We start from the raw sequence: 17516 nt of genomic DNA, 5'->3' as shown, positions 1-17516 counted from the left end.
CAACTGCAACGTCGGTGGGTGTCAGCAGCGGCGGCAACAACAATGGCTACACACGTTTATTGTATTTGACATTGTTTCAAAAGTTAAGTTGGCTGTGGCCACACATCAGCTCACAACTTGTGTGCATCTGTATATGTGTGTTTGTGCTGTATCTGTGCATCTGTGTGTGTGTGTGTGTGTGTGTGTGCGTGTGTGTACGTGTTTGAGGAATGAAATCATAAATCTGGAATTGCAATTGTAATCATGTTTTGCCCCAACGAGAGGCCGAGTGGCCGAGAGGTCGACACTAAATAGTTGCATCTGCCAAAAAGGATTAAAAACGACATTTCACATATTTCATCCTCGAAATTTGCTCCAATCGAGTGAAGTGGAGTGGAGCAGCAGGCTATACTCCACAAATCCGTTTACATCGTCAATCCTTATTTTTATGAACAAAATTTTACTTTGAAATTAACACACGCTCTGCACTGTAGTACAATGGCTCTCAAGAAGAATGTAAAGACCAGGGTGATGCCCAAAAAGAAAGCAAAGACTGCCCCAGTGTCCAAGAAGAAGTCCCAAAAGGTTTCAAAGTCAAGCTCCAAGCAGCAGAGCCAGCTTAAGACTCTGTTCAGAGCCTCAAATTTTAAGACCACGCCCCAAAGCAATCCTGTCAAGCGTCAGGCGCCGGTGCCGCCCAACCAGCGCGTGTGGCGCAAGACGATCGTCCGCACCAAGCCGAAGAAGGAGGCCAAGCTGCCAAGACTCTTTCGAGCGGACCGTCGCACCGGCCTGCCCCTCGACTACGAGCGCACAGTGGAGCACGTGATGAACTATGTGAATCCCTATATCGGCAGCAGGCGGCGACGCACTCCTGAGGAGGAGCTGGAGGAAGTTATGGCCAATATGTTCGTGCAGTTGGTTCAGCACGGACCTGATCATCAGGATCCCTGCGAAATAACCCAAAAACTGTGCTCGATGCTGCAGAATGCCAGAAAAGACAAAGGCCACTGCAATGGCAAGTGCGACTGCCAGATGTGGAAGTGCACCAATAATGGTCGTAATGAAGGGCTCAAGCAGAACGCAGCTCTAAGCGATTTCTACAGCGCCTGGTGAGTGCCTGCAAACGGGATATTCGAGGATTATATTACATTATTCTTCCACAGCAAACGAGGACCCGCGCGGACCGGCAGCCCCTTGGGTCCCACCCGGAAGAGCAGATTCAACTACAACCAACTGAAAATTAAGAGCACCTAGAGCACCTTTGTCCTGTCCTTTGGCCATGTCATAAATTGCAATTAGAGATGTTTTTATTAAGTCAAAGGGTCTCCTTGATTGATCAATCAATAGCAATCAATGGCTTGACTCACCGGTAAATTAATCGAGTTATGGCATTGGAAAACTTGAAAGACAAATGTCGGTAAATAAACATATTTTATCCCGCATCCCGCAGCCCGCCGCATATATGTACAAGTATGCATTCTCGTATTTCGGTGTTGCAACTTCATCATTTGTGTGGCCTCAAATGCAAATACATGCAACATTGATTCGGCAGATGCAGAGCTATGCCTCAAATTAAATTTGGAATTTCTGTGGCATGAATGCAACAATTTTTGGCATTTTGCGTCGCCCTTTCTCTCTCTCTCTCTTAAAACTAACAACTGCCTGCTGTAAATAAATTGGGATTCGGATGCGGATTCGTATTCGCACAAAGTGCAATGTCGAATGTTCAGTTAGGGTCACTCGACTCATATCTATGAATTTATTTGCCGCTCGCAGTGCAAAAATGAAATGAGATTTATGGCTATGCCTGGCCCATACCCCCTGACCCCTGCTTGCCGTCTGGTTGTGTGTGTGGCTCTGAAATCCTCTGCTGCAGAGCGCACCTCAACTCTGGCAATTACCGCTGCAGACAAAGGCACTCGAATGCATTTAACAAATTGAATATGGGCTCTCGTTCTCTTTAGGGCTTCTTCAGCAAAAGGGCTTTGCCATTGGCATGTCCTTTGCCCGAAACACGGCAAATACGCAATCAGTGGCCAAATCTTTTAATTAAGAAGTTTGCCTACCTCTCTTTTCCCTTTTCCCCCAAAGACGGCACGAAGTGAAAGCCGACAGCTTTGCGAGCGACAAACTTCGCTCTTCGAAGGTGGAGGAGAGCTTCCTTCTGCCTGCTCTCTGCTGCCTGCTGCCTGCTCCTCCTGCAATAATAAAATTCACGCTAAACTTAACTAATTTCGCGAAAACTCGATTGAACGTAAATAAAACCCAAATGAAAATTTCACAGCAAAACGCCTTTCTCTCCAGCCATTCCCTGCTGCTTTCCCTGCTCCTTTCGTTCCTTTTTTTTGCTACCTTTGACGGGCAGCATTAAACTGAATTCAGCTCAAAATCAATGTGCGTTCGCGAATAATTCATAAAGGAGGAAAAAATAATATCAGTCGAGCGTGCTAACAACCTCACCGCCTTTCCGCTTTCGCCTCTCTGTCCTTACTCTCTGCGTTCATCCAGATGGCAGGTGTGTGTGTGGTGGGACACCATCAAATGAAATGAATCCTTCGGATGTCGCCTTTAGTTATTGATGAGGCTGTGCGTGTGCGTGTGAGTGTGCAGGTGCGGGTGCGAGTGCGTGGCGTATTTTTGCGGCGTATACGTAATATGCAATCAATTTCCGCACAAAGAAATCTGTGGCGGCTCTGTATGCAGATTGTATGAAGGGATTGATTTTGCAGGCCTCTCCCTGCCTAGAGGTTCGACCCGCTCCTTGTGTCTGCTGATCGAGAGGCAATCTCTCGGCATGGTGGTGCCAAAATCCCGGGCCACGCCCATTGGTTACATGCTGCGAATTATGGTAAAGTGTTTGTCCAATGCCCCGTGCCACGAGCCACTGCCTCATGCCCCATGCGCCATACCACACGCCTCTTTCACTCTCCAGTGGGGCTGCTCATTGGGCGCGACAGCTAAAAAGCCAGCTACGACGCATTGATGTCAATGATGGCGACAAGTGCACTCCGCTTCCGCATCCGCGTCCGCATTGTGCCACTGTCAGGCAGGAATCGATCGAGTGGATGGAGCGGGAGCGGGAGGAGGCACTATTGGCTGGTTTCACTGGGCTATGGTGCTATGGGGCTGTGTGACTGTGGGGCCACTTGAGCTGAGTCCCCAAGTTGACAGACAGCTCGCAACGAGCGCGCATTTAACATTGTCTGAACGAGGGCCATTGTGGAGCACTTTGCTCGAAGAGTAGAGCAGCGGCATTGCCAATATATGTATTTGCCACCGCTGCTACGCCTCTATAGCGTCCTCTATAGCCCAGATCGGGGGACGGGCCAGAAGTCTTGTGCGTGCAGAAAGTCGGTTAAGCGCCTGGTAAATACGCCAAGTAGCCAATAGCCCCATGCTCAGTCCCCCTGCCCCGCCCCATCCTCGTCCAGAGCTGGCAACAGCTTTGTGTGCACTAATTTGAAGGGGGCCGCTCCATTTGAGAGTGGATACATTCACTTTAGCATAATTTGATGCGTTTTTAAAAGCAATTCCACGCCGTTTTGCGCAATACATTTGCCGGAACATTGCAGACCAGAAAAGACCAGAGCGAGAGTCCGAGAGCCCGAGAGCCGTGCCGTGGATGCTGACATCCTCGAGGAAACGTACCCCTCAATTGACCAACGGCTGCTTGGGCAATGGGCAACGGGAAATGGGTAAAGCAAACGCTTGGCCTGGATGCCTGACGCCGGATGCTGGAACATGCTGCAAATCATCATAATCATAACCAGGAGCGGGTGGGAGGCGGCATCAAGACGACGATGGGGTAAATATTCAAGTGGCTAATTATGAGGATGCTCTTCTGCTGCTGGGGCCCTCCATTGGGCTTTGGGTCTCGGACAACTTAAAAATGTATAATTTAATTCTGTGGAAAATAATGTTGCGCGTGGGTGCTGAATATTCATGGCTAATTTATCAGTTGTCCCTCTGCCCGTCGGTCAGTGCTCGCTCGCTCCGAATTAGCATTTGGTAGAGCTAATTGGCATAAATACCCAATCCGCATGAGGCGTGGGATGACCCTATGGACGTACTCTACCTGGGATATTCCCTTTCGTCTTACTCGTTTCAATCCCCAATCCTCAATCACATCAAATGCTCACACCTCGCGCGAGTCCTCTGATCCTCTCTGAGGCGGCTCTGTGTGCTTACAACACTCCGCACTCAAAGCAGAGCTTGTTTATCTTTGGCGAATGTGTGTCCACTTGAAGCTTAGCAGAAATGTCGAAAAAGAATCGTGTTTACTCGGCGAATGAGCACTACTCATTCTCATTGAGAAGACCCATCTACCCGCCCTTCTCCATTTCTATACTGTATCCTGTGTCTGTATCCCCCTAGCGAAACGCGCTATTTGCACTCGAATCTCTGTATTGGGCGGGTTCTCAAGGGTCGCCTAGAGAATGTGGGGGCAGCACTGGAGAATGGGGCAGCGGAAGTCTTGTTTCACCAACGCCTTTGCCTTGAAACACACATTGTCGCGAGTGCAATCATTGCAGCGGAAATAAAAACTTAATTTTTGGCCCTCATACACTTTGGAGCAACTATGTAGTGCAGTGTTGGGATGTGAGAGAATTCCTGCAGTTCCTGCGGCCCTTGAGAGCGAGTCTTTTACGATGCGCTACTCTCGCACTGTAGCATTGTAGGGAGCGCGCTGTGATTTTAATATTGTACTCATACAAATTCTAGGAGATTCTCTCGCTGTCTCTCAGGCACTTGACATCTGCTAATCTGTGCCACGATTCCTGGTCTCTAGCCAGGAGGCAGTCCACCCCAGTCTGTTTTCCTTCCTCTCAAGAAGAATGGTCAACGGAAGATACGGCGGTGACTCCTCGAGCGTTTGTCGATGGGGGGTTCCTGCGTGGTAGCCGTGTGGCTAAATAAACAAACTAGCAGCCATCGTACCGTCGTTACCGTGTCATCAGCATTCAGCAGCTGCTCATCGTGTGGCCTGTGGCATTGTCCTCCTGTTGCTCTCCACACTCTATACTCCCTATACACTTGCCCCATCCGTTTGATTGCTATTGTTGCTGTTGCTGTTGCTGTTGTCGTGCAACAATATTGAGATATCGTCTCAAGTGTAAATTGTTATTGACACTTTGCGTAGCGAGCGCTTCAGTTCGGATGAGACGAGACCCCCGGACAGCAGAAATATCATCAATGCCAGTGCCACTGCCACTGCCTCACAGTGCTCCGCGTCCACCCCATCCATCCCGTACTTCTTTCGCGTGGTTATTTCTCCATTGCTCTGTTGCTTGTTTACTGGGAGGAGGTTTTGTTTGCTTTGTGCATTTGAGCAGCGACAAACAGAGCAGCTGTCTAACAGTTTTTTTATCAGGCATCATCTCGAACGCTGACGCGGACTGTGAAGTTTTTAATTAAACTGTGAAATTTGTTTTCTCCGACTCTATAACTGTGCGAACGGCCTGCGAATGCAGTTAATTAAAGTTGAGACTGAGCTGGGCACTGGAGAGCGGGCTCTACACTGCACCCTGTTGCTCAGGAATCTCCTCCCCGAACTAAGCCTTTGCCATCAGTGGAAAACCTGATGTCAGAAAGGGTGAGTAGGGTTTTGTTGCCACAGTTGGACAGGGGGACAAAAATAGGGGAAAAATATGGAAAATACTCGGAAAACACTTGTGCTGGTCGCCCAACCCCTGGCCCACATCTTTATAAGTCAATTGTATATTCAAGAGTCGGAAAACGAAGATGATTGAATGGAACATCATCAGCGGAGAGCGGACCCTTCTGGCTGGTTTGTCCCCCGTGTTGTGTTCCTGTCGCCCCCTCTCTCTCTCTCTGTCTCTCTCTCTCTCTGCAGACAAGAGACTTATGGCAGACTTTTGCGAAACTCGCAATAAAGTGAATCGTTTCCTTGAGCTCATTTCAATATTCTGTTTAAGCATTTTATAATATTATCATTGTGCTTTTTATATTAAATTCCGAGGAACGACAGAACACACGACGCACGACTCACGGCCAGCGGCAGATTCATTTTTTATGTACTCGCAGAAGAGCAGCATCCTTGGCGGATGACGATGCGTCCTGCCAGAGGAATAAGAGCACGAGTATATGTTAATAAAGTGCGTAAACTCGACCAAAATATGTACATTGGATGAGGATAAGGATGAGGCGGAGGCCGATGCTGATGCTGATGCCGATGCCGATGCCGAGGCCTCAGCCTTTCCTTTCCGTTTCTCTGAAAATTGTGTACGCCATAAACCAAACACACGTACGAGTGCCGTCCGTGCATGCGATTGAGTCGTAGCACGGCCATAAACAGCGCCACCGAATGACAAGAAAATCATATAAAACCCGTCCGTTGCGGCTCCCGGCGGCAGCCGTAAAGTGCAACGCATCCGCAAAATAAAGAAATATGGAGTCAATAAAGGAAAGGCCTTTCCTTACCTCACTCTCATTCCGATAACGAGGCTCGGAGATTGCAATTTTCGTAACATCTGGAATCCCTTAACGGAATGCTCACTCTCCCAAAAGGTAGATGGAGCTCTTTTATAGATCTTAGAACTCACTGGGGGAATACACCTCGATAATCCCCTCCACTAGAACATCTGCGAACCATCCCTCATTGTAAACTAAACCTTAAACCATTTCCAATCCAGCAACTTTCTATTAAGCATAATTTGTTTTCATTACACAAAAGTTGTGCGGAAAACTTTCTCTGCTTTTCGGTTGGAGAGGCAGAGGCAGGCCCAGCTGCCCCTTTGGCCTCTCTTCGCCATCCGTTTTAGCATAAATTTAATTGGGCCTATAGAGTCGGTTGAAATTTATTTGCATGGGACAAGAGCAGGCGCAGGGGCAGGGGCAGGGGCATGCCTCCACTCGCACCGAACAGCGACTGAATCATATCAAATCAGAAGCCAAAAATCAAAAAAATTACCCCCAGGATATTTTCGGTTTCTACCAGAAAAGGGGGCCTCAGTCCCAACATCAACATTTCCACAAAGCCATCCACAACCACAACAAACTTACAATCAAAGTTAAATGTAAAACTTTTGGCCAGGCCAGGCCAGAGTCGAGGCCGAAACCGAAGCCGAGGTCGAAGTGGAAGTCATTTTCATTAGTGTCGCGGCGATTACTCAGCGAATGATTTGTGTTTGATCTTTGGGGGCACTTTAAAGGCCGCTGCTCCGTGGTTGGGATTGGGATTTGGATTGGCATTGGCTTTGGGCCTTGGTTTGGGGTTGGGGTTGGGGGTTTGTTAAACAAATGATTCGACATCGTGATTGGATGATTCCTCTGGTAACAGTTCATTGGGCCCAGACCTCGCAGAGCTACTGCTACTTCTACTTCTACTTCGACTTCTAGTTCTCTAATGAACGATATCCTGTCAGATATCCTGTCGGGTAACTGGTAACGGGTCCATCCGCAAGTAGACGGAGGCGGAGGCTAATATGCAAAGGCTCTTCTTATCTGAAGTGTGACGTGGGTGATGCTGATGGGTGATGGTCAGAACAGTCAAAAACAAACCCGCACAAATCCGGAAAACGTGGCAATTGTGTTCGTCCCTCATGCCCACGTCTTGTACGAGTATATCCCTGACTGACTAGGGACATTGTCTTCGTAGTCGTACTGTCGTTGTAGTGGGTATCCTTGCCAAAATACAAATATTCGTTTGTATATAAACTGTGAAGGTCGTTTCATGAGCTAAACCGCAGCGGCGATCCCCTCCGTCCCGGTCTACTCCTGGAGCCATCCAAGCGTAGAGTCTCCTGACCAGGCGCCCAAACTCGAACCCCCATCCAGCCATTCCCATCCTGAGACCCATAGCCAGCTATTCATTTGGTTCGTTGTGCTTCATTCATTAGCTTGCTTTCCGTTTCCGCTTCATTCAATTCTCGTGATGCCTTTGCCGCCGGTTGCCACCGCTTCCACTGACTTAATGCCATCGACATCGACTTCGACATCGACCCCGAATCCGTAACCGTTACCGTAACCGTAACCGTGGTCTGTATCCTGCGTTAAATGCTCTACTACGTTTTTGTTCTCTGCTCTCTCTCTCTCTCTTTCTCTCTCTATCACTCTCCCTTTCTTTCTTTCTCAGACTCTGACTCCGGCTGGATGTTTATTTCTATGCGGCAATTTTCGACTGAACACGCCCCTCGACCTCCCCACAGCTCCATCTTCAGCTTCGGCTCCGGCTCCGGCTTCAAGTCCGCTGTTCCCTCGACCGACTCTCTGTTTCGCAATTCATTTTCAATTTATCTTGCCTAATATCGACATGCTTTTAGGTATCGCTTGGCTCCAAGGCTCCTTCGCTGGATCCCAACTGGAGCTCAACTCTGGCTGACACGCGGACGAGCGGACGCAACCAAGGAAAGGAGACACCCGACAGCCCGTCGCACTTCGCAGTTCTGCGTGTGTTTGTGAGTGTGCGTCCGGGTCGTGTTGCCGCTTGATTGTGGGGCATTTCGTGAAGCTTAGCTGCCATTTTACTTCTTGGCTTATCGACTTCTATTTGCGCATTATTTCAGAATTAATAATTCAATTTCGAGATGCCGAAAAGTGGAGCAGTAGCACCAGACAGGAGGCCCTGCGCTCGAAAGTTTTCAATTTGGGTTTGGAGCTATCCCCACTCCATCGCTTCCTCACTCGTAGCGTCTGCTCCATAGACTGTGACCCGCATTTCAGAAGCCAAATTTCAAATTCCGATTGATTCATTTGTGTGTCAACTGCACTACAGAACGACCATTTGCTAGTTCTCATTGTGGACGTTGTAAATCTTTTGTTGCACTTGCGTCGCCCTCGCTCGACATCGCTCTCTTTGCTTGCCTCGTGCCTCGAGTGAGTGCTGGTGCTAGTGCTGGTGCTGCTGTGTGTTCTCTCACTTTGTATTAACAATTCCGGGCAAAGTGCTCCTCCAGCTCTGCCCACTTTCATCTATTTTAATAAAGTTAAAAGCCACCCGAAAGACCCAACAAGAGCTCTGGCCGGGCTGCCGGGCTGCCGGGCTGCCATGCTGCTTGACACATTGCCAGACGCCACTGTTGCTGGAAGGATTCAAAAATTTAAAACAGTTTTCGTTTGTATGTATTTATCAGTTTAGTATATTAGTGACTCGCTTGGGTCTGCCTTTGCTTCTGCTTTTTCTTGTGCTCGTGCTGCTCCTTTCGCTGCCCAAAATCGTTGCTTAAAGCGAGAGAAAGGGAAAGCACACACACACACACACACACACAGACATATACACTCATTCATAAACATGCGCGGTCCTGCATCCTTCTGCTTTGTCAGCCAGTTCAGTTTTCAGTTTTTCCAGTTGCACTTTTCCCTGGCTCTAGTTCACACTCCCCCCTCCCAATAGTAAACTGCGACCATCCTCCACTTCGTTGCCAACACATCGGTCTGGCAAGTGGAAAGTGCTTACATTTTTCTGGCAGCGGAAATGCATATTGCTTCCGGCCTTTTATTCATTTCCCCTTTGCATTTTTTGCCTCTGCCGCTGCCTCTGCTTGGCGTTGGCCAACTATTCCTTCCTATTCGCAAAGCCTTGCGATCCTGGAGTTCTGTTTCGGGAATCAGATTGGGCTTGGCTTCTGGTCTGGTGTTTTCTGTTCAGGTTGGGAGCTAGCATCAGCCCCCCGCGTCGAGGGGCTCTTTACAAATTTTATGCTGCGGTCATGCCAAAATGCATTGTAAATGGAAGAAATGCGAGCAAGTATGCGAGTGTGTCTGGCTCTCAGTGTAAATAAGTTTTGAGTTTGTCTTTCGCATACGCTACTCTACCCTTTACCCTTTATGCCCTTCATTCCACTATCTTCACTTCTCTCCCCTCTCTCTACTCTAGGGGGCAGTGCAAAGAATCAGCAGCAAAAACTGCAGATTGTTATGGCTGTCAAGGCCCTCCACACTGAGGAAAAAGCAACCAAAAAACCCACTCTTACATCAGACCTTAGGCTCCTCAACTTTCTTTAAGCTTTCAGTCATCAGTATTTTCTGTATTTCAGTGGAAGATTTAAATGGAAAATCAGACTCCAGAAGCCACCCGAAATGATGAATACATTTCGCTTGTGGATTCAGATAGCTTTTTCCAGTGCAAGAGCTGGTTCGGTGCCAAATTTCACACACAGATACTGAACGGTTTCTCTCCTTTTCTTCCTTTTTTTTTTTTCGAATTCTTTCTTTATTTTTCCCTTTCCCCGACTGCTGCTGCTGCTGATGATGTTTTTGTCGTTACGCTTTGTGTGTCCTTGTCGTTGCTACGTTGCTACGATGCTTGTGCTGGTGCTGGTCCTGGAGCTGGTGGCGGTGCTGCTTCTGCTGGATCTGATGTGTTTTTGCAGGATGAGGCGGATGATGGCTGATGGTGGATGGTCGATGGTGGCAAAGGGTCAGCCGAGTCGAGCAGCTGCAAGAGGGTATCGCTGGCTCGTAGCTAGTGCTCGTCCTGTGGCCATCATCGAGAGTGCTACACTAGAATTAATCTTTGTCAAATGGCGTTGCTTTTGAGTTGCTCTTGCCAGAGACAGAACCGACAGAGGGCCACAGCCAGAGCCAGAGCCACAGCCACAGCCAGAGCATACAACATACAACATACCAATTGAGATACATTGACTGTGGGGCTGCGTGCGAATCGAACAACCAATACGAGAAGAGTACGTGCACTATCTGCGATCAGGTTGGACAAGCCTAAGCCGGCAGTTTCGTATGGGCCTGCTAAGAGTACGTATACAATGAGTAGGCCAAAGGCTTGTCCATGGCCCATGGCCCTGTGGTCCTGTGGTCCTGTGTGCTCCCCTCATATGCATAACGTTCTCTCTGAAATTCGCCCTTGCAGGCCCGGCAAACAAATTTGCAAGCAAAGTGCTCCGCCTCGTGCCCATTGGCACATTTTTAATACACTGGCGCCCCAGCGGCATGGCATCCTGGTCTGATGTGGTCTGTTCTGGTCTGGCATTTCCTTTCTTTCCTTTCCTTTCCCTTCCCTTCCTTTCCTCTCTTTTCATTTCGCCATCAGAATGTGAGTGTATGGGCGTGAGGCATGCCCTAAACTCTAATCTCGTTCTGCACACAGACTCGCTCGCTCGCTCGCAGTGGCAGTGCCAGTGCCAGTGGCAGTAGCCCTCGCAGTAACACGTGTCTGGTAGTTTTCAAGTGCTTGCAGCTTGATTTGATGTAATTTATTGAAAATTTATACAAATTTGTGCTTGTCTTTGCACAATAGCGTCCCGTCCCGTCCCGTCCCGTCCCTATCCTTCGTCTCAGCTTCAGCTCCTACTTCGTTTCTCGGCCCACTGGCCGATGGCCCATGGCTCTGCTCCGACTTCGTCTGCACTCGTTTGTACTCTGTTATTGGCAAAAACTCAGAGTCTTCTACATGTGGGTCACGTAGCCATGTGACTTATACGAAATGCAAATGAAATAGTATATTCACAGAGCAGAAGGAGAGTCAGAGGGTCCCAGAGTCAGAGACTGAGGAGAGGGTGGATCCTGTGTATCACGGATAGAAGTGGCAAACTGCCCATATTCGTTGTGTTTCTACACCCTGCCCCCTGCCCCCTGCCCCCTGTCCACATCCGTGTCCGTGTCCGCGTCCGTGTCGCTGTCCGTGTCCGTGGACACTTTGTGTGCCATGGCCATAGAATTCCAAATCCATGCCAGCAGCTGTAATAGAATTGGTTTTGTTCCCTCCTCTCTCTGGCAAGTATTCTGCTCCTTGCATAAGATAAATGTGCGAATTTGCGCCAAGTGAAAGTGTTTTTGATAAATGTGCAAAAGATTCCAATCGTAAATCGTGGAATCGAAGGCCATTGGCCATCCACATCCACAGCCCCGACATGCTGTGATCTTCGGTTAATTCCACAACATGGAGCCTTTCAAGGGGAGCAGCCTTTAGGAATAACCTGCCATCAACTGAAGAATATAAAAAAACTATGAGTGTTTCCTGCGATAGCTGCTGCTGATTCCATGAGGCTACAACGGACCAGCGACTTTCCATTGTTCAGTGGTGCGGCGGGCGGCGTTTGATATTTCTGCCACATCCACATTTGTCCATCGGTCGGTCCGTCCGTCCGTCCGTCCGTCCAGCATCTTCGAACGCCGGACTTTGGACTATGGAGTACCCGCCTGCCTGCCTGGCTGCCTGGCTGCCTGCCTGCTTTATGATTTCATTTGATTGTTTTGTTGTTGGTGTTACTTTGTTGACCGCCCAGCCCTTCTCCGGACTGTCTGCAACTTTGCTGATTTCATTGCTTGATTTCCTTTTCTTTTCCTACCGCGATACCCTTCCAAGGGCCACAGTCGCTACGGCTGCCAGGCATTTCGGAGCAGCATCCAGCACCAAAAATGCACTTGCAAGAGTATTCGAGCAGGGACTCTCCTTCGTCATTTTTGTGGCTTTTTCTTTCTTTATTTTCCATTTCAATTTCGTTAAGTTTTCGCTTCTGGTGTCTGTCTTGGCGTTTTCTTCGCGCTTCGCCCTCTTCTATGGCAGAGATACGTGTGGGTTTACGTTCGGACTCCATAATAGAATTATTTGTATCAAATTGTGGCGCAACCAAAAAATGAAATGAAATGAAATGAAAGTGGAGCAGAGGCAAGTGGACTGCCAGCCCCTCTAAGACCAACACCAACGCAATCGCGAACACTAACACAATTGCAAAACTTGCACAAAGGCATTTTTATTTTCATTCGCCTATGCCGCCCAGAAAGCGCTCCAAATTGAATTAAAAGTTGGATATTTTTTGCCGTCTTTTCCCGGTTTCCCCACTTCCTGGCGCTTGCTGGTGCAGTGCCGCCTGTGCTGCTGCTACTTCTGCTTCTGCTTCCTTGTTGCTCGCTTTCAGAGCCGGAGCTTATCTGGGCCGCAAACATTTCGGCTTTCATTGGTAAAAAGTGTTGAGCTGTGAAAGTTTGTTCTTTGCCAGAGCGAAAGTAATTTCTGCAGACTGCAAACCTTGGGAGGAGTACTGCAGCCATGACAAATGAAATGAACCCGTCTGCTCCTCCATGGCGCGCGCTGGGTCACCGGTCTCACAAATCCATATCTGGAGCATAACGAAGCTCCCATTCGACTATTCGACGATTCGATTTTGGCATGCGAATGCAATCAGAATCTGGCCGCATTTCGTTGTTGCTGCTGCTGTTGATGCTGCTGCCTCCGTTATGACACGAGCTTTTGTGATCAATATGTTTTCGAGAGCACCTGCCTCGCCTTGCAATTTGTTAGCATCATCGATGCCCCCTGCTCCACCTGTCTGTCCTACTGATACTGCTGACAGTTGGGGGAGCCTCTAGTGACTGTGTATATGTGTGTGTGAGTGGAGCTGCTGACAAAGACGAATGAGAGAAGTGCGACGTTCGCGCAATCAGCGGAGGGGCATAATCAAAAATGAAAATAAGCATTGCATACTTTGGTGGAACAGAACCCCCAACCGAAGGGAAACCCAAAGACTGAAGACCGGAGATATTTTTTCCACTTGCCACCCACTCCGACGTCTCCTCCCCACTCCATCCCACGCCTTCCCGATTGATTTATTGAGAGATTAATGCCAACGATTTCTTTTTACTGCTGGCGCTGTTAGTTTTTTACACTGCCATATTGGGGCCATGAAAGCGCTGTCATTTCAATGCGAGGCTCGGAGTCTTTGCTTCTGTGGCCTCCGTTGCCTCTGTGGCCCGGCCCTGCCGGTGCCTGTGCTTGTGCGTCTGGTTTGCGCTGCTCTGGTTTGCCCCCGAGGCGTGCACATGAGTTATTGGCTCCTCGATAGTGCAAACACTTACATATGCGGGTCTCCCGACTACCGACTACCGACTCTTGACTCTGCTTTGTATTGCAGTTTGAAACATTCATAACTTTTAGTCACCGGAGGAGGGAGGGAGGGCTGCTTAATCAGCTCTGGGGCTCTTCGGGTTCGCATATAACGAAGTTATGCAAATTTCATCCCACTGTCGGCTTGAATCTCAATTTAGTGTGGCGGAGGAGGAGGTCCCCTGCAGCTCTGCTCCTTTGCTCGTTTGATGTTTGCTCAATTAACATGGGCGAGAGAGCGATGCACTCCCTCCTGGCACCATCTGAGCCTGCAAGTTCCTGTAACACTTAAGCGGATTATGAATGCGCCGTTTCGCCCTCGCACTCGCACCCGTAAGTTGTGATTTTTTAATAACTAAACTTTGGCAGCATCGCGCATCGAGCGCCTAGAGCCAAGATGTATCCCAGATCCTGACTGATTCGTAGGCTGCCAGCAGCTGCTCGACAATGGATCCGGCTCAGACAGTGGCAGGCAATGTCTCTGTCTATCTCCATGCTGCAGCCTCGCAGCCGTATCTGAACACTCTGCCCGCACCATAAACTTTTGTAGTTCTGTAGTTAGTGCTTTTCAAAAGTTTCCCCAACTGCAGCCACAGACACACACTACACTTCGCGAAAGGAGACTGAGCTGTGGATTACGAATAAATTCAAGTGCCTGAGCCCACCGCACCGCACCGCCACGCACCTTTGCTCACCTCAACAGAGAAAGAGTCCTTGTCTCACCGAACCGAACCACACACTTGGAAATGCTTAATTTGCTACCAAATATACATACATATATTCGCCGCCTTCCAAGCAGAAGCGTCTTTGCCACTAACCAGAAATGAGCTTCGATGAGCCCAAATAGTTTCGTCTTTCACTTGAACTGTCGACAATCGGCTGTCGCTGGTCCTTCTTCGATGGAAGCTCCTGTCGTGCAGCTCCTGGTGCCTGGCGCCCTTCACTCGCGCGCTCGCTCGCTCGCTAAGTGCACTCTCAAGTGATGCTCCAATATGGTAAAGCCACCGCAACGATGCCGCGTAACTTCATTAACGCTCCGCTCTGCTCTGCCTATCTGTCGATGCTACTCGACCTCGGCCTCGACCTCTTCATCTCTTTCCGCTCCTCATTTCGGGTGTTGCATTTCAGGCTCCGGCGCTAAATGCATTTCGGGAGGAGGTTCTAAGGATGCCTACGGGTAATACCCTTCGCCTTCCCTGCGCTACCTACCTAGCTCCCTGCCAGGCAAAGCAAAGTTTAATTAATTTTCCTGTGGCTTTTGGCTTTGGCTTCGGTTCTTAAGTGGTTCTTCTGCTTCTCTCGCGCCAGATGGTTCCTCTCTAGCTCTGGCCGCAAGTTTTATGTCTTTTGTCAAAATACTTGGGCTCGAATTTTCCAATTTTCGCACTTTCCTGCCCTGCTCATCTATCAGTGTGCCTGTCTGTGAAATGAGCTATGGAATGGACTGTGGTATGCTGTGGTGTCAAAGTACTTTCAATTTTGTCGAGCTGTCATGGAGTGAAGAATCGCTAGTTCATTAACTGCTTTCCAGCCATGGGAGCCCGTGTTAATTGACCGCGTTGCATTTATCGGAGCTATTTTCGTGATTGTGCAGGAGTACCTACCACAAAATTACACAAATCAAACGCACAATCCGTACATTAATGCCCGAAAAAGATCAAATGTAGTGACATCATTTGTTTTTAGATTTGTGAACCGCAATGCAATCAATTGCAGTCGTAGCATCACAGCCATGCAGCAGATGACAGAGGGTCAGACGAGAGACAGCAGACCCCCGACCTCCTCCGGTTGGTCGGTGGTAGATGGCAGATGTGAGGGGATGGGTGACAATGACCACAATAAAGCATGTAAGTGGATTAAACTCAACCACTCATTAAATTACGAGTGAATGTGCTGCTATGAACTGGGGACCACAGACAACAACCGCAAAACATCCTTTGACTGACTGGAGAGACAGATACCCCCGCACGAGTACGAGTATTGATATATCCTAATAACATAAATTGTCAAACCGTTCAAGGGAGAGAGAGCGACGTGGCATGGCAGGGCATGGCATGGCAGCGGGAATAAAAGCCTGCCAAAGCGAATGAAGCTTACTCCGACCGAGAGAAAAGTCCCCTGATGCACGCCCCACGAGTGCGGACTGTACTGTTGTGTGAAAAATCAGCAAGTGAGTGGCTCGAACCACGGCAGTTCAGAAGAGCGTTCCAATAGACTGAATGGACATCTCGGCCATTAAGGCGATTGTAGCGTGGCCTGAAAAACTACAGAGTCAAGCATCAAGCAGCTTAAGGAACTAAAGAGCTAAAGAAAACAGAAAACAGAAAAGAGAATAGATTGGGGCCCAAGTATCCGTCGTCGCCTGATGTCAATGGAAAGAGAGATATCAGTTAACGGCGCACCGCAAGAAAAAATCGGCAATAAGAGTGGCTATCAGAAAAACCCACAAGCGCACAGCGGACTGCCATGGGGGGTTGGTGGAGGGGGCTGGAGTCCACATTTAGGACTGCACCGCGGGTGGCATATCGATTTTAGTTTGCTCTGGTGGCCTCCTCGCTCCTGCCCATGTTGTTTACCTTGGCTATTTGCTTTGACCTGTTGTGCTTCGACGCTCGCTCCATGAATACACTGTTCTTCGTTCCCCTCGCTCCAATAAGTAGGAGCGGGCGGAAACTCGTCTCTTAGGGGCAGGGGTACCTCCAGAGCTTGTCGCTTCAATTAAAAGTGGAAATACAAATTCCAACACTCCGATACTTGGCCAGTGTGCAGGATATCTGCGATATACAACTGCGAAGGGCAGGACATATGTACATATGTACATAGGTTGTACATAGGAGTGCATGCAAAGAAGCAGCCAAATTAATTATCAGAGCTCCCTAATTGCCCCGTTGTTCGCTGCACCAAAAGCCGCAGCACCAGCAACGTAATAAAAACTATCTACGACCACCAGCTCGTGGCTAAGTAGGAAGCGCGGCGAACCTATTGCAGCTTCCAGGTCAGGTCCTGGGAAAAGGCTGTGTGTGTGGAATACAGGATGGGGGTATACTCAGGTTAAGGCCGTGCGAGCATGGCCCATGCCCGGCGCTGCAGTAGAGCTGACACGGTGACCTAAAGGCGACAACAGCCGCATGCAGAACGAGGAAGAAGAGGCAGAAGAGGCAGGGGCACAGCCCCAACGACGACACAATGAAAACCAACAAACAACACACAGAAATTGTGAGCTTTATGCCATTCGCTGCTGCTTCTGAAAAAGTAGGAGCCCGAGAAGCCGTGCTAATAAACAATGGGCGACCGCAGCGGAGAAACGGGTTCGGCTGGGGGCTGGTCAGGATATGGAGCGGCACAGGGAATGAAGGGAGCTGAAGTGGCAAGTGGCAGACGCATCTGAGACTGCTGCTGCTACTACTAGATGTTTTTAGCTGTTTTACGCTTTTAGGGCAATTTGGGGACAACGTGTCGTATGCGTATGCGTGAGCGTGTCCGTGTCCGTGTCGGTAGCTGTGTCTGTGTCCGTGTCCGTGTCCGTGTCCACGATGCTTTTGCAGGTGTCAAGTGCCAAGTGTAGTAGTTTACCGCAAAGTGCTGCCCTCCATGAGCATGTGTGCGTGTGTATCGTCCATGTTTTTTAGTTTTCATAACCAAAAGCAGTAAAGAAAAAAACGACAAAGAATATTTTCCATTCGAAAGCCACTGCGGCAGCCATAATGGCAGCTAGCTACCATATACAGACGCAAAG

General features: G+C 49.0%; 1 protein-coding gene across 1 annotated transcript; it reads left to right on the top strand.

Moving 5' to 3' along the window:
• The first annotated feature begins 370 nt into the window (after positions 1-370).
• LOC4817760 (uncharacterized) lies at positions 371-1424 on the top strand. Its single transcript, XM_001357076.4, has 2 exons — positions 371-1091; positions 1146-1424. Exons 1-2 carry the CDS (start codon positions 478-480, stop codon positions 1234-1236), a joined length of 705 nt encoding a protein of 234 aa, XP_001357112.3. The 5' UTR covers positions 371-477; the 3' UTR covers positions 1237-1424.
• Positions 1425-17516: the final 16092 nt, after the last annotated feature.

The sequence above is a fragment of the Drosophila pseudoobscura genome, chromosome 4 (assembly GCF_009870125.1).
Source record: "Drosophila pseudoobscura strain MV-25-SWS-2005 chromosome 4, UCI_Dpse_MV25, whole genome shotgun sequence".
Lineage (NCBI taxonomy): Eukaryota > Metazoa > Arthropoda > Insecta > Diptera > Drosophilidae > Drosophila > Drosophila pseudoobscura.
Note: the sequence above shows the minus strand (reverse complement) of the source record. Positions and strands in the feature narration are given on the sequence as shown.

Coding starts and splice junctions, on each gene's coding strand:
- LOC4817760 (XM_001357076.4), top strand. CDS start 478: ATGGCTCTCAAGAAGAATGTAAAGACCAGGGTGATGCCCAAAAAGAAA. Junction 1,092..1,145: donor AGCGATTTCTACAGCGCCTG/GTGAGTGCCTGC, acceptor ATTCTTCCACAG/CAAACGAGGACCCGCGCGGA.